Genomic DNA, 25,913 nt, shown 5'->3' with positions numbered 1-25,913 from the left:
TCGATCCACCCTATGTGTGTAATTGCTCAATAATTGAGAATATCTAACAATCTGACAAATGAAAATAAAATAATTTCATCAACTTTTTAAGCTTGGGATCACATGACTTTTTATGAAAGATAAAAAGAAGGCTTTCTTAAATCTTAATCACATGAAAGATGAGATGGTATGGGAGCTCATTTGTAATCTCAAATCTAATGCTGTTTTGAAATTGAATTTTATCCTCCCCGTCATATATTAATCGACAGATCATGCAGACATGCCCGTGTAAATTTTTTTTAATATTTTCTTTTATGTAAACTCTTTTTTTTAACACACAATTTTTTTTCGTGAGAATATCTCACGAGTCAATTTTGTGTGACAGATCTCCTATTTTGGTTACCTATAAAAAATCACTTATTATTGTAAATATGAGCATTGTTAACCCAACTCGCATAGATAAAAATTCGTGAGACTGTTTCACAAGAGACCTGCTGTTTTGGTAATGTACATATAGGACCAATAAAGGTTTAATAACGAACCACCCTTATTAATGATGTGGACAACACAACAGGTTGGCAATTCTTTAAAATATACATATGTATATGCATATTTCAACTCATCTGTTGAAATCACAAGCTTTGATTTTGAAAATACTAGCAATAATAAGGTAGAGACAAAGTTTTAACTTCAAAACCCAGTTATAATAAATTCTCCACGTTGAAAAAAAATAAAAAAAAAATTGTAGTAATCATTACTCATAGACCCCAATGTGAACCGACATCTTCTTTATATATGAACCAAAGTTTTCCTGTTTCAGTGTGGAAAACACTATAAAGAAACAGCCTAATTTGTAAACAACGACCGTCCAACTCATGGTTCACATTGTTATGTTTGCACTTCTCAAAAAACTGATGTTCTTCAATTGAGAGCATAACACAGGTATGTTCAAACTTTAAGCTAGCTTCTGCATGGACTATATAATTGATCCAGCAGTATCTAGTCCATGTTACTACATCCTAGCCAATCAAAATATACACGATACTGGTTCAAATATTCGAAGTTTCAGGCCATCGCTGAAAATGGAAAACACGCAAATGCTACCGATCTACATCACAATTGGAGTTGTTGCTTTTGTTATCTCAAAGATCATCATGGCAGTCCTCTGTTATCGTAGATGGAAAAGAAAACAAATGGTTTTCCAAGACAGTTTCACAGGTACTGACTCTTTCTTATTACCTTTAATCTTTGGTATCTAAATCGTGATCCTCATGTTGGAAACAAAAATGTGTTGTCATGTCTGGAAACAGGTGGGAAACTAGTATTGTTTAGATCACAGAGGGCCAATTCTTTGGAACCAAAACTGTTCTTAAAGAAGACAATGAAACTGAGCAACAAGGATGTCATTGGATCCGGAGGTTACGGGACAGTTTACAAACTGATGGTAAATGAATCCATATCTTTTGCTGTTAAAAGACTCAACAGATTCAGTGCTGAGCACGATCGCGGTTTTGAGAGGGAGTTGGAAGCTATGGGGGATATTAAGCATCGCAATATTGTAACCCTTCATGGCTACTATGCTGCTCCTCAGTACAATCTTCTTATCTATGAACTAATGCCCAACGGCAGTTTGGATATGCTTCTTCACGGTATGCATACGAAGATCAAACTTTTAAAATTTTGTTATTTGGATTTTAAGTTACATAGTTATTAGCAACTGTAGTTCTTGGTGTAACATCGCCGTTAGGCCTACAATTGATTGCTAAAAGTCGTCACTAAATCAATGTTATTAGCTTCTAAAATGTCGAGAAGGAATGAACGAATAAACTTCAGAAGGATTTTGGAGGATATGATAAAGCTGAAAGTTGTACCGTTTTTATGCAGGAAAATCTACGAACAAGATGATTCTTGATTGGCCCTTAAGATACAAAATAGCAGTTGGAGCCGCAAGGGGAATATCCTACCTCCATCACGACTGTATTCCTCACATAATACATAGAGATATTAAGTCGAGTAATATATTGTTGGATCATAACTTGGAGGCGCGCATATCCGATTTTGGATTAGCTACTTTGATGGAACCAGATAAAACTCATGTATCGACATTAGTTGCAGGAACTTTTGGATATTTGGCTCCTGGTATGCTAAATAGTCACATACTACGTCATCAACGTTATTCATTTCAGAAATGTTCAATGATCTTTTGCTCGCTCTTCTTCAGAATATTTTGACACGGGGAAAGCAACAGCAAAAGGAGATGTTTACAGCTTTGGTGTTGTGTTGCTAGAGCTTCTAACGGGGAAAAAGCCAACGGATGAATCATTCATAGAAGAGGGAACAAAGCTGGTGACCTGGGTAAAACTTTTCGAATCTCCCGAAGTACATATTTTCAATCTTCTCTCAAGGATAAACTTGGTCAAACATCATATTTTTGCAGGTTAAGACAGTTGTCCAAGAAAAGAGAGAAGAATGTGTACTAGACAGCATTTTGGAAGGTTGTCCAGCTGACGAAATTAACCATGTGTTTGGTATAGCACTGATGTGCCTTGAGTCAGAGCCCACCCAGCGACCCACAATGGCTGAAGTAGTGAAGATTCTAGTGCAGATAAGACCAGAATAATTTAGATCAGGATTGCAACTGTACTCAAACTTCTTAAGATATATGAAGCCTTGTATCATTGAATGTATTGATACCAAGTACGTTTACATAAATAGATACATCAAAACTTGATTCAATGACAAAAGTTCCGGTTTGTCAAACCAAACTAACATGGGAACAAACCGACTAAAATTTGAACTAAAAAATGTTCATTTACTTTAAAGCTGCGGCTAATCCATTAGAAGCTGAATCTTTCAATGACGGGGAAACTGGATTGCTTCCTAGAAACACGTCAAAGAGAGCAGATGCAACATTTGACGATTCAATTGTAGCATCAACTGAAGAAGGCATAGCCTCAGAAGACACACAAACCTACAAAACCAGAACTCAATAATTTAGATATGTTAGAATGGGAGGTTTACTGATTAAGTAGAATAAATATATCATTTTCTCAGTCACCTCAAAGAACCAAGCACCTGTATCAAAATTTATAACTAGTTGAGATAAGGATCTAGCCAAAGAAATACGAAGTCCAGACCCTTGACAAAACATACTCGAGTTAGCCCATAAAGTTTGCAAGAATGATCCAGTCCATATCCAAGAAGAATCGAGAGAATTTAATAGATAGATTTATTCCTTGGTGGAGGAATATTAGTTTGTTATTCAGTTGTAACAGTTCTGCAGATTTGTTTCACTTGTCAATTATCTATTAATGGTAGTAGTGTAAAATAAGAAGGAGTCTTGACCATAATCGATAGATGAGAAATATACTTTGGCTTTCATAATGCAACTCATCTCTGCTTTGATCTTCATCGCCATTTTCTAACTAGTTGTAATGATATAACTCAAATGTAGGCATCATGTTTTGATTGTTATATCACATTGGGTGCCACATGTGACAAAGGGAATGGATGCAATAGCTGCTATCCAACACCGCTCAAAGGAAAGAACTGCCTATTTTCAGTGCCAAAATAGGTAAAATTTATTGCACAGAAAAGATTTCAAACTCACAAGTATTTTGGTTGGGTCCAACCAAGTCAAAAATACGGAAGTTCCTTTGTTTAAGGGCCTCCCTTGGAAAATGCTACGGAATAATGATAATGCAGATGCATCTGCTGGACTTGGTGATTTGATTCTGGGAGAGAGAGCCTCATTGAGGGCATCCCAAAACGTTTTACCATCTACATCTCTAACCAGAATAATATGAAGTGATTTCTCTAGAGAAGCTGCACTTTATAAAATGAACAGAGTCAATTTTGGTAACCCTCCCCTCTCTCTCTTACCTGAAAATGCTTATTTTGAAGATAATTACCCTGGAAAATAGCATCAAAGAACAATGAATCCTGCTGTAACTCATTAGATGAACGCCCTTTCCAGTCACTTAACTTACTAAAGATTGCTGGATTTGCGTATAGTCCCACAGCATAGACTTTAACTCCGATTATTGCAAAGACTTTTTCCCTATATCCTAGAAATAAAACACAGGACAAAGATTTTATAGCCCATAAAAGCATGAGAAATAAAGATAATTTATTTCGAAAAGCTTCTGCAACAATGTGTTACATTTTGGAATAGATGAAGCAACTAACCAGCTCCTAGAAAGGACAATAAAGAGGAGCAGCCAGGAAGGCTAAGTGACGATTGAAATTTCACATTGGTTCCAGGTTCTTCTATGTATTCTGGATCCACAACTGAAGTCAAGACATTAATGTTATTAGATAATTGACAAGACTGCTGAACGTGACAAAGAAGACATGTTTTTAAAAACAAGTTTCAGTAAGTATGATCTATGTCTATGCGTATAAATGTACCAGTAGTCATTTGCTATAAAACAACTCATAATCTTTGTCCTAGCATATGCCAAATTATTAAATCTGCGAGGAGTATTAACAGAATAAGTTGGATCCCTTAGTCTATTAAAGAGTGACTTATAAACTCATGAGGCTTAACTATCCAGCAGGCTATAGAGGATTTTCACCAGAAGACAAAGATTTCATGTTGATCAGCCATGCAGTATCATTATAAAATTTTACGTTAGATCTTTAATGTTACAAATTTCACGAAGTCCTGTTCAATATAAGCAAAATCCATCCATTTAGCTTCTCCTCTAAGCAGATTTGAACATCAAATCAAGATTGCTATACTAACCTGCAAGTGTTTCACAACAACAGTGCAATTTACACTACTTAAGCATTCAATTTTAATACTAAATTACCACTTGAGATTAACATGTCCATGATTATCACAATCTACATTCAAAATCATGATTAATATTACTGGCAACTCATCGTCGTATAAAATAATTGTAAAATAAGTCGAGGACCGAGTTTAATCCGTGAGGGGGACGACATTAATAATTTTAGAAAAATTACAGATAAAATATTTTTTTTCATTGGAGCAACAGGCCCATCAAAGGTAAACCTCACACACTTCCAACCAAATCAGATACTTGGAGGAAAAAGGGAACTGCCAGGACTTTGAGAAAGCAAAGCACGCATTCCAAACAAGTCAACAAAAAGGATACCTTTTTCTTGTGTTTACTTAGGACAATAAACTAACAGGTCCACAAGAATTTCCTGAACAAACACAATAATTACAATAATTTACCAGAAGAAGAAGAAGCAGCATTTGGTGAGACGTGAGTGTGAAGTCTGGAATTCCTCTTGATAGGGACAATCGTAAATGTGGATAAGTAGGAAAAGGCTAAGCCCCTGTTCAAGAAAGATAACGGCTTGCTTGGAGTATTTTCAAGATAGCAGATTCTGGGTTTCACATCAAGGGAGTTGATTTTGGTGGGCGAGGAAAGACAAAGTTGGGTGGGCATTGCCGCCATTGAAGCCATTTTCTGTAAATGTGATTGTCTGAAGGAGTTGGATTACTAATCCCAGCTGCATTTAGGAAAATATATGACGCATGTATGCTAGACTTTAGGATTAGGTGTGCCATAAATATGTATAAATCACTCGTAGGTTAACTCTAGTGATAATAACTTGAACAAAGTTGGTGTCTTTGTACAAATCTCCACCGCCGGACGGTAAAGTCAGTGTACATCTTCTAGTGTCAATATCAGACTGTAACAGAATGAGGCCCTGCTTTTGGTGTCTGGTCGATAAGTTTAAAAGATTTGACCTACACGATTGTTATCGAATATAATTTTGATATCTCGTAAATGTTCGGTCCTATAATCGATATCAAAATCAAATTTATGACTTCGATTTTTATTGAGAGCAAAAAAATATAGAATAGGTCTCATGTGAGACCGTCTCACGGATCTCAATCTGTGAGACGGGTCAACTCTACCCATATTCACAATAAAAAATAATATTCTTAGCATAAAAAATAATAATTTTTAATGGATTATCCAAATACGATTCGTGAGACGTCTCACACAAGTTTTTACCAAAAATATAATTATTGAGAGATAGATTGTTAATATACAATCATTATGTCAAACCAATTGAAATGTGCTAGTTGAAGTGTTGTATGATTAAAAAGATTTGATTTATAACATCATGATCTGTTATAGTTTTTGATAGCGTCAAACATTCTGTCCTTGAGAACTTATTACTAAAACTAATATTATTTTTAAAAATAAAATATAGATAAGTATTAAGAAAAATTTTAGTAATTTTTTTTATTTTAAATAAAATATTTTGATATTTAAGAGGATATTTTGTGAAATTCAATCGGAGTATAATATATATAGATATGGATAATAGGTGGATATTAATATATAGCAACAAAATTTTAATCTCCAATCTGCTCAAAATAAATTTGAATTTTAAGCATAATTATTTTTTTTAAAAAAAAGAACCATTATTTCTCTATCCAACTTATAATTTTATCATGTAAAAAATCTATAATATACCTTTTCCACTCGTGTATAAAGTTTTTCTCCCTCTAAAACTGAACATAATTTATATATTTATGTCTATTTAAAACAAAATGGTGAAAAATCAATAATAAATTAAATGTTGTCAAATTTGAAATTTTAAAAATGCATTGCACATATATATTTATAAAACAAAGTAATATTTAATTATTAAATAATATTCATTACAAATTACCAAATAAAATCTACCATACCACTTGCATCTATGGATTCATTGTATTAGAATTAAATGCATTCAACGTACTATGATCGATGCAAAAAATTTATTATATAAAAAAATTCTTAAAAGTATATTCTACGACGATTTGTTATCTATAAGGTGTAAAAAATTATTAGAAATACAATTTTTTTATTGATTAATTTTTATCAAGTCATGAAATAATTTTATCTCAAATTAAGAATCTATTTATGAAAATGACGCAAACAAAAACTTAATTTGACAAACTACTAAATAAATTTATAACAAGAATATATTATTTTTAAAAAAATAATATTCATCACATAAACATAACGTGTTATTATTATTATTATTCAAAAAATAAATTAAAAAATGAAGGCTCCTACGGGTTAATTACCTCAAATGGCCTTGGTGGAAACATACGTTTCGCCTCGTTTGTTTAGGCTTTTCAAGGTAGTTGGAATTTGAAGTTAATGTCTGAAAATTGTTACATATATGAAATGAAGAAACGCCTCCGATCCAAGGCAATTATTTATTGCAGTTAAATATGAAATACTCCATTGCGTAACTTTCCCTTCTAGGCAATATTCTTGTTTTCCTCGCCAGATATACTTAAATGCCATGTCTCGTTGTTTAAGGAATGAGCAGTTGGCGTCCGTTCTTTATAATCCTCGTACAACTCTTAATCTGGTAGATATCGCAGCAATGGCTAAAGCATTCGTCTCTCTTTTCTTCCTGCTATTTTCAGTCTCGGGTAGGTTTTGTTTCCAATCAATTCAGAGCTTTGAAAATGCTCATATTTACATCTAAAATTCTCATTTATCCGCATGCATGCAGCGTTATTCCAAATGAGATCGGCCAGAGGACAGGAGGTGTGCTTAATACTAAAACTTATAATATTCAGCTCAAATTAAAATGTAAAAGACAAGCAATACATAAGATATATACACATATATTTTCTTGCAGATGACTTGGTGCGTGGCAAAACCTTCGAGCGAGCAGGCCGCGCTGAATGACAACATCCAATACGCCTGCAACAATCTGGCCGACTGCAGGGTGATTCAGCCGGGTGGTGCTTGCTACTTACCGAATAATCTCATCAACCACGCTTCCGTAGTCATGAATCTGTATTTCCAGTCCAGGGGCAGGAATAACTGGAACTGTGAATTTGGAGGCACTGGACTCCGTGTCATCACTGATCCAAGTAAGTCCCCGCCTCTATATATGTTGTAATAAAGAAACAATCTGCAGTTTTTAATACAGAAATTGGCCCCAAAATAATCTTCTTGGGTTGCATGCAGGCTATGGAAGCTGCAGCTACAATGATACTGGGAAACAGTTCTAGCTAGAAGCTTTGTATACCAGAAATTTAAGTAATCATACAGATGCTGCTACTTAGTACTTAGTGTGTAAAGAAGATGGTTACTACGTACAAATTACAAGATATATATCGTGATATTACAATAAATTGGTGCTGACTACTTTATATATTTTTGTCAAGTGGATATTCCTATGTTAAATCGTGATCAAATTAAGGATTTGGCGCTGATGATTTATAATTGAGACAATTACAGAATTATTACTTACTTTGAAAATTTATAATTGATCGGGGTATTAATATCGTGACACAATTATTTATTTAAAAAATACAAATCAAATGTGTAATTCTTTAATAATCGGAACTCAAAACGTACAATCCAATAATTATCACACGTGTGGTTAATCCAAGATTTCTTTTGTCGTCAAATCAGTAATAATTTTGTAATAAAAAAAAATCAGTAATAATTTTTCTTGGTTCTCATATGCACACACCACCGAATGGGTAGAGAAAATCGAGAGGCAATGAATGAAAGCACAGATGAAAGACCTTATCCCGCAACCAACAGCCTTGTGTGCGTTAGTGCGTCAAGCAGAGGCTTCTCTGAGTTGGTGACATGAAGAAACTTATGGGATCACCTTCAGCAGTTCTAAAAGCGTTTAGAACGGTTTATAGAGACAACTCTACACTATCGAAGAAGCGAAGCGCAGCGCTAGCCGCTACGGTCTAGCACATTTGGAGCTTAAGGAATACAATCATATGCGAAGAGGAAAAAATTAACATTGTACGAATTATCAAGAAGATCAAAGTCCACATCTTCGTGTGTATTCCAGGAGCTAGTGATATGTTTCATGCATTGATTTAGTTGGTTCGATGTTATTATATTACTATCTTTATAGTATCAAGTGTATTTCTACACAAACATATTCTTACCACTTTAATGAATGTTTAATCTACTTACATATAAATATACCACTTCCAATTGTGAATTTCCATGTTTGTCCTTCTCTATTTATTTATTTAGCTTAGCAAGTAGTTTTTTTGTATGGGTTAACTTGTAATTTACTTCTTTTATCTTAATTAACTAATTATTAAAATATGATGATTACTATTCATTAAATGCATTGAATTTATTCCTACTTCAATCATGAATTTCCATGTTTGTCCTTCTCTATTTATTTATTTAGCTTAACAAGTTGTTTTTTTATATGGGTTAACTTGTAATTTCTTATATATGTGTGTGTGTCTTAATATTCATTGAATACATTGAATTTATTCCTACTTCCCGATTAATTAATCTACTTACATAAAAATATAATACTTCCAATTATGAATTAGTAAAATATATTTGTTACTATTCATTAAATGCATTGAATTTATTCCTACTTCAATCATGAATTTCCATGTTTGTCCTTCTCTATTTATTTATTTAGCCTAACAAGTTGTTTTTTTATATGGGTTAACTTGTAATTTCTTATATATGTGTGCGTGTGTGTCTTAATATTCATTGAATACATTGAATTTATTCCTACTTCCCGATTAATTAATCTACACATAAAAATATAATACTTCCAATTATGAATTAGTAAAATATATTTGTCAATTTTCACAAAATTTAAAAATTACATCTATGTCTCTAAGGATTTATTTCTATGGTTATTATAAATATATCACTCCCCTCATCTCAACTATATATTAGTATATATTTATTTTATTTTTATTACATCAATTTATTTAATATATTGTATTTTTTGGGGTTTCATTTTATTTTAGTGATTATCTAATTTTATTTTTTACTTAATTATTTAATTGTTATGTTGGTTTTTTTGATTTAATTAATTTGATTTATCGATGGTTCGTTTTTGTTTCCGTTTCTTTTTCTTAATTTTTTTTTACGGTTTGATTAATTTATATAATATATCTATTATTTTCACAAAATTATGAGATTATAGTAGTCTGGAAAGATTTATTTTGATAGTAATTTTGTGCTCTTCTCTTCCGAATTATATATATGAGCAATATTATTCATTTAATACATTGAATTTATTCCTAACTTTTCCCTCCTTGTTATTCTACGTGGCTTCTTTTTGTTTTTTTTTTCAGAGTTTGGTTAATTATTAATTAAATAGTAAAATATATTTGAAACTTGTCACAAAATTTGAAGTTTACATATCGATTTTTCAGGATTTATTGTTGGTTATTTTGAGCTCCCCTAATCTAAACTATATATTAGTCTATATTTATTTGATTTTTATTACATTAATTTTTTTAATGCATTGGATCTTTTAAGGTTTTATTTTATTTTAGTGATTATCTATTTTTCTCCTTCTATGAGTTTTTTTACTTAGTTATTTAACTTTACGTTGGTTTCCTTGATTTAATTAGTTTAATTAATCAATGGTAAGTGTTTTGAATCCATTTTTTTCTTAAACAATTTTTGCGGTTCTGATATAAATTATATTAGTTTCTAATGATTTATTTTGATAGCCATTTTGAACTCTCCTCAACTAAATAATGAAAGAAATTTATTCTCATTTTCAACTTCAATCTCATTATACTTTTATTGAATAATTTATAACAATATTTGACCTTAAATAAGATAAATATTACAAAAGTACTTTAATATGATACTATATTTTTATTTTTAATTTCTTACATTGTGATATTAAATAATTGTATCAGTATATATATCAAGCTTATGCTTTTCTACAAGTGTGATTAAAACATGTCAGTAAATATCTTTTTTCATGGTAATTTTCCACAAAAAAAAATTATACACTGAGAGTATGTAGATTCTATATGCACTTTTGAAAATTTTTCTAATGTTTTATTTGTAATTTAATTTGATTAGTTTGATTTATTTCAACTTTATTCATATAAAGATAAATTAATGAGAAATTAAAAATAATGGAAATTTCTTTATATTTATGAAATAATCCTTATAATTTTTTAACCAAGATAATCCTTATAATAAATATGAATTATAGTGATACTTTATTAGCATTTGTTAGATATAAAATTTTTATATATGATATTTTTAACTGAGTACTACGTATTTTTTATTAATTGGTCTCTTGTGAGACGGTCTCAAGAAAAATTATTCGTGAGACAGATTGACTTTGTCATATTTAAAATAATAATACTTTGGCATAAAAAGTAATATTTTTTTATTAATAACTCAATTAGGATTTTTGCCTCAAAAAATTGACTCGTAAGATCGTCTCATAAATTTTTTATGTTATTTTATTTATATATGTGTTTTACTATATATACATATATATTTGAATGATATTATTTTAAAATTTTCTTTCACATAAAATTATTAAAATCATTATTGATTTACAAATGATCTATTCTGATATAAAATTAACTATATATAATATGTATTCTAAAAACAAACAGAGAAAGTAAACAAAATTAAAAATTAGCAAAATCACAATTGATATTTAACTTAATAACAAGATTAGTGATTTTATTTTAATAATATTATGACAATTTAGTTAAATAAGAGAATTTCATTTGACAATCGTTTGTCTAAGTGTATTCAATTTGAGTATATTGTGGTTTTGGTTTCGGTAAATTAACTATTCTTTTATTTTTATTTTTATTATTTTTCCATTGTTAATTATATTTGAATGAAAAATATATTTGTTAATTTGAGAAAATTGTCATTATAATATTGAAAAATGTCATGTGAATAAATGAATATATATGATTTATAGTCATGATATAATTTATATATCTATTGTGTTTTGATTATTTAGATTCACAAAAGCTCACAAACAATATGTTATTTAAACGATTTTAAACATTATTTAATATCGTGATTATATTTTTAATATTAGTCATCCACGTGCATCGCACGTGAACATTCCTAGTTTCATTAAAAAAAATGTGTCTTAAAACATCACTGTCCCGCGCGCACCACTTCTGATAATTCTGTTCAGGTATTTAAGTATTTTTATAAAATTAAGGAGAAAATTTGGTGCCCTTTGTGTGCTGCAAAATATCAGAACTTCATATATGTGTGGCATTTCTTGTTCCACTTATATTTCGCATTCTTAAATTGGCACAAAATGTACCGGAACCAACTAACGGTGAACGTGCTTTATCGTTTCATGTATGGGGCAATACCAGTGTATATTACTTGCTACCGGATATCCCCTTGAGAGGTATAAGACTGTAATAATTAGGTAGTCAAAACATCCCAAAGTAATTTTTACAACGTAAAATGTGGTCGGAGAAGTTTGATTGCTCTTCCTACAGATACTAGTTCGTCAATGTTCTTCTTCGAGGTGGTTAACCTTGGTATTACTGTTAAAAGATGGATTTTACTGGTATATATTTGATCTACATATGTGATTATTTGTTTTGGAATGTGGATATTTGTGACTTGAGGAAATTGTTCATAGAATTCTCGTATTATTCTTTCTGGATTATAACTTTCAGTTTAATGTTTTCCTTTGCATAGAAATATATCTCAGAGTTAATGTTTGATCCCCTCTTGTTTGTCATTCTTATACGTAGAGGTTGGGGTTTGCCTTCATGAACCAGCATGGATTGCTGGTATGAAGTAAGCAGAATTTGGCATCCAATTTATGGCAAAACTAAAGTCCACACGCTTATAGCTTACCATTGATGAATCAAGGATCTCACCAAAGAACATAGAAGATTGGCAGAAATTATTGAAATGATCCACGCCGCAAGTTTGATACATGACGATGTATTAGACGAAAGTGACCTGCGGAGAGGTTAGCTTGCTAAGCTCAACTCCTTGAGAAAATTGTGGCATATCCCTTCATTAAATCACTGACCATCTCTATGCATTGCTTCAGTAGATATATTTCATTTACATTCTGTAGTATAACACTGGTCACTGAATTATTCCAAGTTCTTTGAATGCTTCCGATTTGCTGATTCCTGTGCAGGGAGAAAAACCGCCCATCAACTTTACGGTACAAGAATAGCTGTGTTGGCTGGAGATTTCATGTTTGCACAATCGTCATGGTACTTGAACCACCTTGAAAATCTTGAAGCTTATCAGCCAGGTGTACTGAATACTATTCCACTTTTATGAATTTTTATCTCTTGAAGTCGGAGTTTTTTAGGCAAATATAAAGAAAAAATTATTATGATTATCTATGATAACAAGGCAGACAGACCCAAATGGGAGGCCAGACTGCCCTAATTGATATGCTTTTGTGAACTCATGAGATAAGTTCATAATTCACTTGATGAATTGTGTTGCAGGTCATTAAAGATTTTGCTAGTGGTGAAATAAAGCAGGCATCCGGTTTGTTGACTGTGAAGTTGATCTTGACGAATATCTAATCAAGAGTTGCTACAAAACAGCCTCCTTGATTGCTGCTAGCACGGAAGGAGCTGCCATATTCAGTGGAGTCAATGCTGATACAATTGAGCAGATGTATCAATACGGGAAGAATTTGGGCTTGTCGTTCCAAGTTGTGGATGATATACTAGGCTTTACTGAATCAGCAGAGCAACTAGGTAAACCTGCTGAAGTGATTTAGTAAAGGGAAATTTGACAACACCCGTGATCTTTGCATTGGAGAAAGAAACAAAACTGAGGGATATAATCGAATCCGAATTTTCCGATACTGGTTCTCTTGAAGAGGCCATTGATATTGTTAAGAACTGTGGTGGGATTGAAAGGGCACAAGATTTGGCAAGAAAGAAGGCTGTTGAAGCTGTTCAAAATCTTCAATGTCTACCCTGATCTAGTTCCTTCAAGTTGGCACTTGAACAAAAGGCGAAATTTAACTTGAGACGGATAAAATGATTGGTGTATATGCTGACATATAGTTGATTCTTGATGGAGTCAGATCAATCTCTTCATGGAAAAAGGCGTTGGGGGCAAAGTCTTTGCCATTGCAGATGTTTATTTGACTGAAGTGGCATCAAAAGAAACAGCAGATTTTACAGGTATTCTCGAGCAATTTCTGTAGCTGATATCACACTTTATTGGACAATAACCTATACGAGACAATGAAGTTCAAGTTCATGTTGTGCAATATTGGCTATATTTGGGGTTATTTTGAAAACTGAGAAAAATATCAACTTAATTCAAATCAAAGAAAAAAGATCAACTCAAAATGGGCGTTGTACTCGTGTTTAATTTGAATAATGCATTACGCATATTTGGAGTATATTATTTTTATATATTGGATATTTATATAAAAATAAATATATTCTTAAATAGTTTTTTGTTTAGTTTTTATCTAATTTGATTGCATAGTTTGTGTTTTAATTTTTTTCCATAAATTTATAATATACTGAAAAATATATTAAACAAGGGATTGTATATATTAAAAATATACTGATAAAAATTATATTAAAAATACACTGATAAAATTCTAAGGATCTAAACTTTAATCCATATTAATCAAGGAATTTAACCTTTTGATTTGGTGAAAGTATTAATAAATTAAAGAAAAGTTTTGTGGACATCAAAATTAACACAAAAACTGATCTTATGATATACAAATCAATTTTGTGACATAAATATTTTTTATGTCAAAAATATTATATAAACGAGTTGACAAATATTAACAAAGAATATAGATGTAGGTGAGACATACTCCAAAATTAAAAGGTACTACTTTAAGATTGGATTAAGTGTTTCCTTCTATGTAATCGACAAAGAAATCTATGTCCTAATTTAGTTCTAATCCAATCTTAAATAAAAAATAACTACTTATCCGCAATCACATTTAAATATGGTAATAAATCAATCATACTCTTTATATCTTAGTCTCGAATTAATTCGATAAAAAATGAGCAGCTGATTCAAAAGTTTTATTGCAAACGAACAACCTAATTAAATTCCACATATAATTAATATAGATTATGGGATTCCTATGTACATAAATAATCTTGTTTAAATTTCATATGATAGATAGCATTAATCTATTGATTGGAGGAAGTGTGGCATTAAATTCGATAATAACTATGAAACTCGTCGACCCTGTAAACCCATAATTAAACAATATTTCCACATAAAAACGAAGGCTCTAACTGGAAAGATTCATAATATGTTATGTACCTAAACGAAATTAATTATAGCATAAACTAATTTGAAACTCATATCGAGTAATGGAGCAGAAACTTTGTTGCGTTCACCCCATCCCTTGTCCAAAATCACCAAGGTTCGGTAACATGCAACAATTACTATTGTTACCGTAATCAAAGCTACCAGTAGCCGGATTCTGGTTCAAAATCGACGTGGTGTCGCCGAAAGTCGAGCACCCCTCCACGTCGAGACTTGAAAGGCCTGCAAAGGTGGTGATCGGCAAAGGCTGCACCGACAGAGAATTGGAACTCTGTGCATGCATCAAATCATTGGCTCTCATCGTTACATTATTAATCAACTCCCCAAGAGCTGCCATGTACTGCTCCAACTCCTCCACATCCATAGAATCCACTGGATCGTCCCACCAGAACCCTCCTCCCACGTTGTACCCATAGCCCTCCGCAGTCCTCTTCTGCGCCTCGATCAACTCCTTCCGCTTCTTCTCCGCCTCCAGCTCCTTGCACATATCCATATAATGCTTGTTAAACTCCCGTGCCTTTGCTGTGGAGGCGCAGTTCTCCCAACTCTCGCCGCCGCTTCCGGGCTCCGACATGTCTTTCAGGAAGCGGTCGACCACGGCATCCGGCGTGGGATGTCCGAACGCAAACACGCGCTTCCCCAGCGAGTGGACGATAATGGCTACTTCTGCGCCGCTGAGGATGCAGAGCTCGCTCGCTTTCTTGAACAGTCCCACCCGCCTCTTGGAGAAGGTTACTTGCCGGTTGCTCAGGTTCTCGATTTTCTTGATTTCAATCTTTTTCCGACCCTGGGTGGTCTTCCTCTTCAACGTGGTGGTGCTGTTGTCCTTTGCGATCAACATGTTCGGTATATTCTTGGAAGTGATGGTAAATAGCATAAAATATCAAAAGACTGAATTTATAAGAAAATCTCGAGTGATTATTTTTAGAAGCATATATTCGATATATATAATTAATACAGAATCCTTTCCTTCGTTGAAATATTTTGACTTTCTCTATTTATTCCTCTCACCTCTCTAATTTATGAAATCAAGGGTCAAAATTAAACTAAGACAATTTCTATAGTTAATAGTTATAAAATGTCAGAGTTAGAATATATATATATATATATATATATATATATATATATATATATATATATATATATATATATACATCGAATGCGTTTTAATAATATATAAATGATTTTGAAGAATCATAAAATCATCAACGGTACAATATAGTTAGTTGTGAGTTGAGATCATGTTTACAGCCAATTTCGGAGGTCATCACTACCACAATATCATATTTATGAAATGCAAGACACACCCTACAGTGTCAATAAAAACATGATAAAATTAAAATTTTGATCTTGTATATATGTTGTTTTTTTTTGTAAAAAAAAAATTGGTAATAGTGACGGTTAATTAATTTTTACCAAGGTTTAATTTTTATACCAAGGTTTAATTTAAGTTATACCAAGGTTTAATCTTTACCACCATAAAGTTTGCAAGAATGATCCAGGCCAATTAATCAGAAGAATCGAGAGAATTTAATAGATAGATATATTCTTTTGTGGAGGAATATTAGTTTGTTATTGGGTTGTAACAATTATGCGGATTTGTTCCACTTGTCAATTATCTATTAGTGGTAGTAATGTATCAATAGGAATGAGTCTTGACTGTAATCGATAGATGAGAAATGTGTAAACTGTCGATATTTAAAATATTACCATGGTTTTTTTTAAAACCGTCGCTGTTTATAAAGCTGTCGTTATTACCGACGATTTCTGTTTAAAATCATTGCTACTTGCTATTTTAAAATAAAACTACAGTTTTAACAAAGTCGTTGTTTGTAAAAAAAACACGATAATTCACAACGATTTTATGTTTTGTCTTTGCATAAAAAAATTGCTTTTTAACAACGGTTTTCACTAAAATCGTTGTTAAAAAGTAAAAGATAACGGTTTTTCAAAATATCGTTGTCTTTTAAGTGTTGTGTATTCAGTGTTTTCTTGTAGTAATATTAATTATGTATTTTTCGATTTTTTTAACTTTGGTTTTTTTTATTTATTTATTGAGAGCGCTGATGTGACATTAGATAAGTGCAGAAACCGTACTCGTGTTGAATGATTTTTGAGGCGAAAATTGAAAAATGAGCCCTCTTGATGGGGTTTTGTTGTTCTTCAATCACAAATGACAAAACTATCCACTAATTCATCTCTTTCTTTTACTTCTGCTAAAATATTTGTTAATACTTAATATCACCAGCTTGACTTTGAATTAATGTCACTTTTTTTTATTTTTTTTTCTTTTCCGAGCTTCAAACCGATATTTAGGAGGCATTTTTAGTTTTATTTTGTTGTACCTATACGTGATTAAAAAATAGAATAATTCTCAAAAATTTTAATCAACGACATATTAAATTATGTATTAAAATTTTAAAAAACCTCAAACAAAATCAATCATTCTCAAGTAACATGTACAAAACAATAGAAATAGCTCAACATTCATCAAAATCCATAAATTATACAAATTAAAACAAGAATCAAACTCATATTTTTTTTTTAAATAATGAAAATATTTACCTTACTAGAGAGAACATAAGTCAGAGAGAGGCGAGAGCGGCCGACAAGTAGCGAGCAGTGGGAAGAGATGCTGCAGCCATGAAACGTGAAGGAGCCACATCTAACGCGAGAGTTGAGACATGAGAGAGCAAGGGCAAGTGAAGCAAGGTCTCATTGATTTGTTTGCCTTATTGAGCTTTTATTCATTGGGACATCAATAACTTATATATAGAGGTCCGACTCTACATATGTGCACTGCATCAATGTCAAACCATTGTGACAATGTCATGAGAAAAAAAAGACAAATTATTCACATATTATTATCTATCATCTCACGAATTTTAAGAGTCGTTTACTTTCGAATCTAGTTCATGTCCAAGAATATTTATTGCATTAATGAAGATAAGGACACGTGGTATTCTCTGTACAATTGTCGGCTATATGTTAAAATTGTATGTCGTTCAAGAAAATGTTGACATTGGAAGCAAAATATATTTAAAAAAGGATCAAAATTGTCTCTTTTACTCACTTATTTCGAAGAGTTTCAGCTCACCAGGTTTTTGGCTGAGCTGAAGTACTGGATTTATACAAGAAGATGAATTGATCATCAAAGTAGTATTGTCGTGGAATTCTTCTTGCCAAGAAAAAAAGGGAAACACAGAAAGTTAGTCTTTCTATCTATCCAAGTGTAACACCAGCTTTTGTTTGTTATGCAAAATGTATGGAATAAACAGAAAGGTATACTAAAACCAACGAACTAGTAGTATGAACAAAATAGTAGCACAATGCTTAAAATAAAACAAACCGAGGCCTGTATGAAAATACAGTGTCCTTAAAACAGATTCGTCCCCTCCGGGATGTGCTTCGAGGATGAACTTGGACGTCTGTTTCCCAGGATACAACGGAACAACCAGCAGTGACTTAGCACGAGACACTACTACGACGAACTGAAAGCGTACCTTTACTTTATCACCGAGATTTAACGGAGGCCAAAAGAAAAGCTAACAATATGAAATGCAAGAGAATACTTGAAAGAGAAAAGATTTTCATGCACTTTGAAATGGGGAAATGAGCACACTATTTATAAGCCCCCAAAAAGCATACCAAGAGTCATGCAAGATTAATTAACTCAATTAATCTTCCCATTAACTCAAGAATATGAAGAGCCACAAGTTTTCAAGTAACTCAAGAATGTGGAAAGTCAAAAGACATTCCACAATAATGAGCCACAACCAACTCAAGAATGTGGAGAACCAAAAGGCACTCCCACGTTCATGACATATAATTTTTATTCAAATTTCCAACAATCCCCCACATGAATGAAAATTGATATAAATCTCGGTGACAAAGTTCTACAGTTGAATCCTGCATAGGATAGGTAGGTGTTATCCTTTGAACCTTCCCTCATGAAATATATTTGCTTTACTAGCTGACCAGTAGACATGATGTCCTTGAACTGTTCTGCCATTTATGTAAATTAAGATATATTTCACACAAGACTCTCCCTGATACTATTCAGTTCTCATGATTGTGTTCGTTTTGGCCATGAACACACGCCTGGTTCTGCGAGAGGGTCTAGAATTGAGCCTTGCAATTCCTTCGAAGCGGCCCCACTTCTCTCTCACATAGGTGATTCTATATTCTTCTCATCAGAATCATTAAAAGCCGTAAGCTTATCCTCAACATTCACTGTTTCATAATAGGAATGGACTAGGGATAACCCCCACAGTGATTCTCCAAATTAATGCGATTAGGTTGTCCCATTGAACCTAGTTCTTGGGATCTCCAGTCAGCGTAGGTTGGGTTTTCCTTCGCACCAATTTATTTTATAGACTTGAGCCTCATTCCCCTTGACGATTTTGCAACTAACTCTCTGTTTAACCCTTTGGTTAGCGGATCCGCTATATTATCCTTTGACTTTACATAATCCACAGAGATAACTCCAGTTGAGAGTAGTTGTCTAATGGTATTATGTCTACGACGTATATGCCTAGACTTACCATTATACATATTATTTTGTGCCCTTCCAATCGCAGATTGGCTATCACAATGTATGCATATAGCCGGCACAGGTTTTTCCCATCCTGGAACATCTTCTAAGAAGTGACGCAGCCATTCAGCCTCTTCACCACACTTGTCAAGAGCTATAAACTCAGATTCCATTGTGGATCTGGCTATTACAGTTTGTTTAGAAGATTTCCACGCAATTGCTGCACCTCCTAAAGTGAATACGAATCCACTTGTAGATTTTGAATCTTTCATATCAGATATCCAATTAGCATCACTGTATCCTTCAATAACAGCAGGATATCTTGTATAGTGCAGCCCATGATCACGAGTGTACCTTAAGTATCTTAGCAATCTGATAATTGCTTTCCAGTGTTCAACTCCTGGATTACTCGTGAATCTACTCAATTTGCTTACTGCATAGGCTATGTCTGGCCTTGTACAACTCATTAGGTACATCAGACTTCCAATGACTCGAGAGTATTCTAATTGAGACATACACTTACCTCGATTCTTTGATAGATGTTGACTGGTATCTATCGGGGTTCTAGCCAATGCAGAGTCATCGTTATTGAATTTCTCAAGTATTTTGTCAACATAATGTGACTGACTTAGGACTATCCCTTCTGATGTTCTATGGATTTTAATTCCAAGGATCACATCGGCGAAGCCTAAATCTTTCATGTCAAATCTTGAGTTCAATAACTTCTTAGTGGATTTGATCATCTTATCATTACTACCAATGATAAGTATGTCATCTACGTAAAGACATAAAATGACATATCCATTTTCAGTGTTTTTTATGTATACACATTTGTCACATTCACTGAATTTAAATCCACTTTCCATCATGGCTTTATCAAATTTTTCGTGCCATTGCTTTGGTGCTTGTTTTAAGCCATACAGAGACTTCACCAGTTTACATACCTTATTTTCTTGACCGGTCGCAAAAAATCCCTCAGGTTGTTCCATGTAAATTTCCTCTTCTAAATCTCCATTTAGAAAAGCAGTATTTACGTCCATTTGATGTACTTCAAGATTCCGCAGGGCGGCAATCGCAAGTATCACACGGATAGAGGTTATTCTCGATACAGGAGAATATGTGTCAAAGTAATCAAACCCCTCACGTTGATGGTAACCTTTAATTACCAATCTGACTTTATACTTATCTATTGTTCCATCTGATTTCTTTTTCCTTTTGAAAACTCATTTACAGCCTAGTGGTTTGCTTCCCGGAGGAAGATTTACTAATTCCCACGTATGGTTTTGTAAAATTGATTCCATTTCGGAATTGATAGCCTCTTTCCATAGAGGTCCCTCAGATGAACTAATTGCTTACTTGAAGCTTTGAGGTTCACTTTCCATCATGAAAGTGATGAAATCCGGACCAAATGATTTCTCAGTCCTAGCTCTTTTGCTACGTCTAGGTTCAATGTCTTGATCAAGCTCTTGTTCTTCATCAATTGTTTCATATAATCTTTTGGATGAACTTGGTTCTTCCTTAGATTTACATGGAAACATGTGTTCAAAGAACGAAGCATTTCTTGATTCCATTATCGTATTCTTGTGAATATCAGGTATTTGAGATTTATATACAAGAAAACGATACGCACTACTGTTTTGAGCATATCCAATGAAAATGCAATCCACAGTTTTTGGTCCTATCTTTACTTTCTTTGGAGTAGGTACTGCTACCTTGGCAAGGCACCCCCACACTCGCAAATATTGGTAGGAAGGACTCCTACATTTCCATAACTCATATGGACTTTTATCTTGCTTCTTTCGGGGCACCTTATTTAAAAGGTAATTTGCTGTTAGAACAGCTTCCCCCCACATGTTCTGTGGTAAACCAGAACTTAATAGCAACGCATTCATCATTTCTTTCAATGTGCGATTCTTTCTCTCTGCAATGCCATTTTGCTGAGGAGAATAAGTGCAGTTCTTTCGTGTTTAATACTGTGTTGAGCACAAAACTCAGCAAATGGTGATTCATATTCACCTCCACGATCACTTCTTAGCACCTTAATTTTCTTGCTAAGTTGGTTTTCAACTTCACTCTTATATTGGACAAATTTATCAATAGCTTCATCCTTACTTTTAAGGAGATACACATAACAAAATTTTGTGCTATCGTCAACAAAAGTAATGAGGTATTTATTTCCACCACGAGTTTGTACACTTTTTAAATCACATACATCACTGTGAATTAGATCAAGTGGTTCACTATTTCTTTCAATAGTTCGAAAAGATGATCTCGTTAGTTTTGCCTCAACACAAGTTTCACATTTGTGTTGTTTGTCAATTTGGAATGCAGAAATGCTTTTCATGTTAATTAATCTACGAATTGTATCATAATTAACGTGTCCAAGTCTACCATGCCATAAACAAGAAGACTCAAGCAAGTAAGCAAAAGTGTTAACTTTATTCATCACGGGCTTAATAGCCATTAAATTTAGTTTGAATAAACCATTACAAACATAACCTTTGCCAACAAACATTCCACTCTTTGACAAAACCACCATATCTGACTCGAAGACAATGCGGAAACCGTGCTTGTTAAGAAGCGACCCGGATACCAAGTTCTTGCGAATGTCCGGTACATACAACACATTGTTTAGAGTCAGTTCTTTTCCAGATGTCATCTTCAGAACAACTTTCCCTTGACCCTTGATTTCAGAAGTGGCAGAATTTCCCATGAATAGTTTTTCACCATTCTCAGATTCCTCAAGAGTAGCAAACATCTCATTGTCGGAGCAAACATGGCGAGTGGCACCAGTGTCGATCCACCACTCCCTGGTGTTCGAACCCACCAGATTAACCTCTGATATTACAGCACAGAGATTCATGTTCGAAACCTCATGAGCAATGTTCTCTACCACATTCGCCTCTCGGTTTCTCTTCGGCTTCTTACATTCAGATGCCTTGTGACCCATACCATCACAGTTGTAGCATTTTCCGGAGGACTTTTTCTTTGACACGCCTCCTTTGGGTCCCATGTTCAACCTTTTGCTGGAGGAGGAAAATGTTCTCTTTTTCGAGCTTTGGCCATGCTCGACAACATTTGCCTTAGCGGCAACAGGAGAAAATAATCGTCTTTCCGAACTCTTCAACATTCATCTCCTTTCGTTTGTGCTTCAAGTAGTTCTTGAAATCCTTCCAAGCTGATGGTAGCTTCTCAACAATAGCAGCCACTTGGAATGATTCGCTCAAAGTCATCCCCTCACCGTGAATCTCGTGAAGAATCACTTGGAGTTCTTGAACTTGGCTTATAACCGGCTTTGAATCCACCATTTTAAAGTCCAGAAAGCGACCAACAAAAAACTTCTTGGCCCCGGCATCCTCGGTTTTGTACTTTCTGTCAAGGGATTCCCACAGCTCTTTAGCCGTTTTCTTTTCGCAAAACACGTTGTAGAGCGAATCTGCCAATCCGTTTAGTACATAGTTTTGGCACAAGAAATCAGAATGATTCCATGCCTCAACCGCACTAACAGATTCAACATCTCCCTCACCCTCGTTGAGTTTAGGAGCATCCTCCGTGAGGAATCTAGCCAGGTTCAGCATCGTCAAGTAAAACAGCATCTTCTGCTGCCACCTTTTGAAGTCCACACCAGTAAACTTCTCAGGTTTTTCACCGTGACTTGCTGAAACAGTAACCGCAGCAGCACGTGGGGTACCATGAGGGACAACTTGAGGAGGGACAACATGACCAGTTTCCCTTTGCACGTTGGTTTCAGTAGCCATATCTGAAACAACACGTAATGAGTAATCTGTTTTAAGATTGTTATGCAAAATGTATGGAATAAACAGAAAGGTATACTAAAACCAACGAACTAGTAGTATGAACAAAACAGTAGCACAATGCTTAAAATAAAACAAATCGAGGCCTGTATGAAAATACAGTGTCCTTAAAACAGATTCGTCCCCTCCGGGATGTGCTTCGAGGATGAACTTGGACGTCTGTTTCCCAGGATACAACGAAACAACCAGCAGTGACTTAGCACGAGACACTACTATGACGAACTGAAAGCGTACCTTTACTTTATCACCGAGATTTAACGGAGGCCAAAAGAAAAGCTAACAATATGAAATGCAAGAGAATACTTGAAAGAGAAAAGATTTTCATGCACTTTGAAATGGGGAAATGAGCACACTATTTATAAGCCCCCAAAAAGCATACCAAGAGTCATGCAAGATTAATTAACTCAATTAATCTTCCCATTAACTCAAGAATATGAATAGCCACAAGTTTTCAAGTAACTCAAGAATGTGGAAAGTCAAAAGACATTCCACAATAATGAGCCACAACCAACTCAAAAATGTGGAGAACCAAAAGGCACTCCCACATTCATGACATATAATTTTTATTCAAATTCCAAATTGTTAAATTATTCTCACATATATAGAGCATTGGGAGAGGAGTGAACACTGGAATTAGTGAAGCAAACTATTTAAATCGAGGATATAAATTAACTTTAGATACGATATTGGTATAATTTTTCAATATCGAAAGTTTTTGTATGTACAATAAATACAAAAATTTCGGTATATTGCAAAAAAATTCGAATATATAGGACTATATATATATATATATATATATATATATATATATATATATATATATATATATATATAATTATAGACACACATAATAAGATATATAATTATAGACACATAATATATATAATTATATTATATGACACTGCACTCATGCATGCATCCTCACATCTTCGTCACTTTTACCATAATATATCCAATCGAGGCAAATGACAACGTTCAAGATTTTATATGTCGAGTACTTGTCCATGGATCAGCTAAAATTTTACTTACATGGGAAAGCGTGGTCTCCATTAATGGGCATTTAATTTACCACCAAACTTCACCCATTCGCATTTATAAGTGTGGTTGCACCAGTTAGTATACTTCTGTCAAAAAGAGGGCCATTTCTCGAGTTATTATGAGTAAAGATAGTGCGATTCCGGTAGGTTCCTCCCCGTCAGAAATGGGTGCGAATGAGGTTGATGGAAGCGGCGGGAGATCCACCATGCGCACGGCGGAGACGCTGCTAAGGATTCTTCCGATGGGGCTTTGCGTGGTGGCGCTAGTTGTCATGCTCAAGAATTCACAGAGTAACGAGTATGGTTCCTTGTCTTATTCCGATCTTGGAGCCTTCAGGTAATTTTCTGGAAATTTTGAAATTAGATATATTTTGGGATGTGTTGTATATAAAATGGTAAAATCAATCAATTAATTTTTGTAGATATCTGGTGCATGCGAGTGGCATTTGTGCCGGCTATTCCCTTCTTTCGGCTATTGCAGCGGCTGTCCCCCGGCCGTCCAACTTGTCCATGGCGTGGGTTTTCTTTCTCCTCGACCAGGTTTGCCTGCGACTGATTGGATCCAATTACCTCGGGAAAAAAGTGATTAAGCACTCCGTTTCTTTAGTTTGCAAATACTACCTAATTTTGACTTAGAGATTAATGATTTGAATTAAATGGAGTCTGATTTTTCCAATTCAAGTGAAAAGTGAAGAATCACGTTTAAGCACTCTGTTTTTAAGTTTGAAAATAATCCCTAGTAAGTATGACGTTGTTCAATATTTCTATGATTTTTTCAGAAAATATGTTATAATAACAAAATTATTCCAACAGATACCATTTGTAGAATACAAACAAAAAACGTCTTTTAATTAGTCAATTTGAATTATCTGATGTAATTTCGGAGCAAAACTTATACTAGTCTAAAAATTCTCACGTATAGAATTTTATTTTCTTTCATTTGAAATTTAAGTAGTAGTCTCATTTCCCTTGATGAAATTATTCAGAAAGAAAATGTCCATGGCTTGATCTTTGCTTAGTGCAGCTGCTCACTTACATCATCCTTGTCGCGGGAGCCATATCTACTGAAGTGGTGTACTTAGCATACAAAGGCGACGTGACCATAACATGGAGTGAAACTTGCAGCTCGTTCGGCGGGTTCTGCCGCAAAGCCACTGCATCCATAGCCATCACGTTCATCGTAACCCTTTGTTATGCTGGCCTTTCAATCATTTCCTCCTACAGGCTTTTCAGCAAATTCGACGCACCCGTGGTGCACACTAATAAAGGGATTGAAATCGCCACCTTTCAGACTTGATGAGATCTACCCATGATTCGGACTGAATCTGACAAGTTAGAGCCATATGTAAAATACTAAAATGGTTGCAACGGATAATAATATTAAGGTAGAAATAATTGTTGCGTGCTTATTTTTCTTGAGTAGTGTCTACAGTCTTGTGCTGCTTCATATAATCCTGAATTCTGATACATTGTGAACAGATCAATTAATGAA

At 33.8% G+C, this 25,913-nt stretch overlaps 6 protein-coding genes and 1 pseudogene across 9 annotated transcripts; 4 read left to right on the top strand and 3 right to left on the bottom strand.

Moving 5' to 3' along the window:
• The first annotated feature begins 741 nt into the window (after window positions 1–741).
• Window positions 742–2,715, top strand: LOC140814550 (receptor-like serine/threonine-protein kinase At1g78530). Of its 3 annotated transcripts, none has more exons than XM_073173572.1 (6): window positions 742–921; window positions 1,043–1,197; window positions 1,290–1,628; window positions 1,864–2,118; window positions 2,201–2,334; window positions 2,417–2,715. In XM_073173572.1, the coding sequence occupies exons 2-6, from the start codon at window positions 1,062–1,064 to the stop codon at window positions 2,597–2,599; spliced, it is 1,047 nt and encodes a 348-aa protein (XP_073029673.1). In that variant the 5' UTR covers window positions 742–921; window positions 1,043–1,061; the 3' UTR covers window positions 2,600–2,715. The 3 variants fall into 3 exon arrangements, with proteins under 3 accessions (XP_073029673.1, XP_073029671.1, XP_073029672.1); XM_073173571.1 differs by having other exon boundaries at window positions 743–921; window positions 1,049–1,197; XM_073173570.1 differs by having other exon boundaries at window positions 742–1,197.
• On the bottom strand, window positions 2,646–5,642 carry LOC140814552 (fatty-acid-binding protein 3, chloroplastic). Of its 2 annotated transcripts, XM_073173573.1 has the most exons (5): window positions 5,186–5,627; window positions 4,168–4,269; window positions 3,891–4,046; window positions 3,590–3,804; window positions 2,646–2,950 (listed from the first exon to the last, which is right to left on the bottom strand). In XM_073173573.1, exons 1-5 carry the CDS (start codon window positions 5,418–5,420, stop codon window positions 2,792–2,794), a joined length of 867 nt encoding a protein of 288 aa, XP_073029674.1. In that variant the 5' UTR covers window positions 5,421–5,627; the 3' UTR covers window positions 2,646–2,791. The 2 variants fall into 2 exon arrangements, with proteins under 2 accessions (XP_073029674.1, XP_073029675.1); XM_073173574.1 differs by lacking the exon at window positions 3,590–3,804 and having other exon boundaries at window positions 3,862–4,046; window positions 5,186–5,642.
• A 1,561-nt stretch (window positions 5,643–7,203) lies between these two features.
• On the top strand, window positions 7,204–8,192 carry LOC140815123 (major pollen allergen Ole e 10-like). Its single transcript, XM_073174235.1, has 4 exons — window positions 7,204–7,402; window positions 7,486–7,520; window positions 7,615–7,852; window positions 7,950–8,192. The coding sequence occupies exons 1-4, from the start codon at window positions 7,270–7,272 to the stop codon at window positions 7,991–7,993; spliced, it is 450 nt and encodes a 149-aa protein (XP_073030336.1). The 5' UTR covers window positions 7,204–7,269; the 3' UTR covers window positions 7,994–8,192.
• A 4,905-nt stretch (window positions 8,193–13,097) lies between these two features.
• On the top strand, window positions 13,098–13,766 carry LOC140815678 (solanesyl diphosphate synthase 1, chloroplastic-like; annotated as a pseudogene).
• Window positions 13,767–15,102: 1,336 nt separating this feature from the next.
• On the bottom strand, window positions 15,103–15,876 carry LOC140815677 (agamous-like MADS-box protein AGL29). The gene has a single exon (XM_073174747.1). The coding sequence runs from the start codon at window positions 15,874–15,876 to the stop codon at window positions 15,103–15,105; it is 774 nt and encodes a 257-aa protein (XP_073030848.1).
• A 6,776-nt stretch (window positions 15,877–22,652) lies between these two features.
• On the bottom strand, window positions 22,653–23,392 carry LOC140815676 (uncharacterized). Its single transcript, XM_073174745.1, has one exon. It carries the CDS (start codon window positions 23,325–23,327, stop codon window positions 22,653–22,655), a length of 675 nt encoding a protein of 224 aa, XP_073030846.1. The 5' UTR covers window positions 23,328–23,392.
• A 1,107-nt stretch (window positions 23,393–24,499) lies between these two features.
• LOC140814089 (CASP-like protein 2A1) lies at window positions 24,500–25,828 on the top strand. The gene is made up of 3 exons (XM_073172959.1): window positions 24,500–24,758; window positions 24,844–24,961; window positions 25,446–25,828. The coding sequence occupies exons 1-3, from the start codon at window positions 24,541–24,543 to the stop codon at window positions 25,716–25,718; spliced, it is 609 nt and encodes a 202-aa protein (XP_073029060.1). The 5' UTR covers window positions 24,500–24,540; the 3' UTR covers window positions 25,719–25,828.
• Window positions 25,829–25,913: the final 85 nt, after the last annotated feature.

Source organism: Primulina eburnea, chromosome 15, assembly GCF_022965805.1.
Source record: "Primulina eburnea isolate SZY01 chromosome 15, ASM2296580v1, whole genome shotgun sequence".
Lineage (NCBI taxonomy): Eukaryota > Viridiplantae > Streptophyta > Magnoliopsida > Lamiales > Gesneriaceae > Primulina > Primulina eburnea.
The sequence above is the reverse complement of the archived record's forward strand: the minus strand, read 5'-3'. Positions and strand labels throughout refer to the sequence as shown.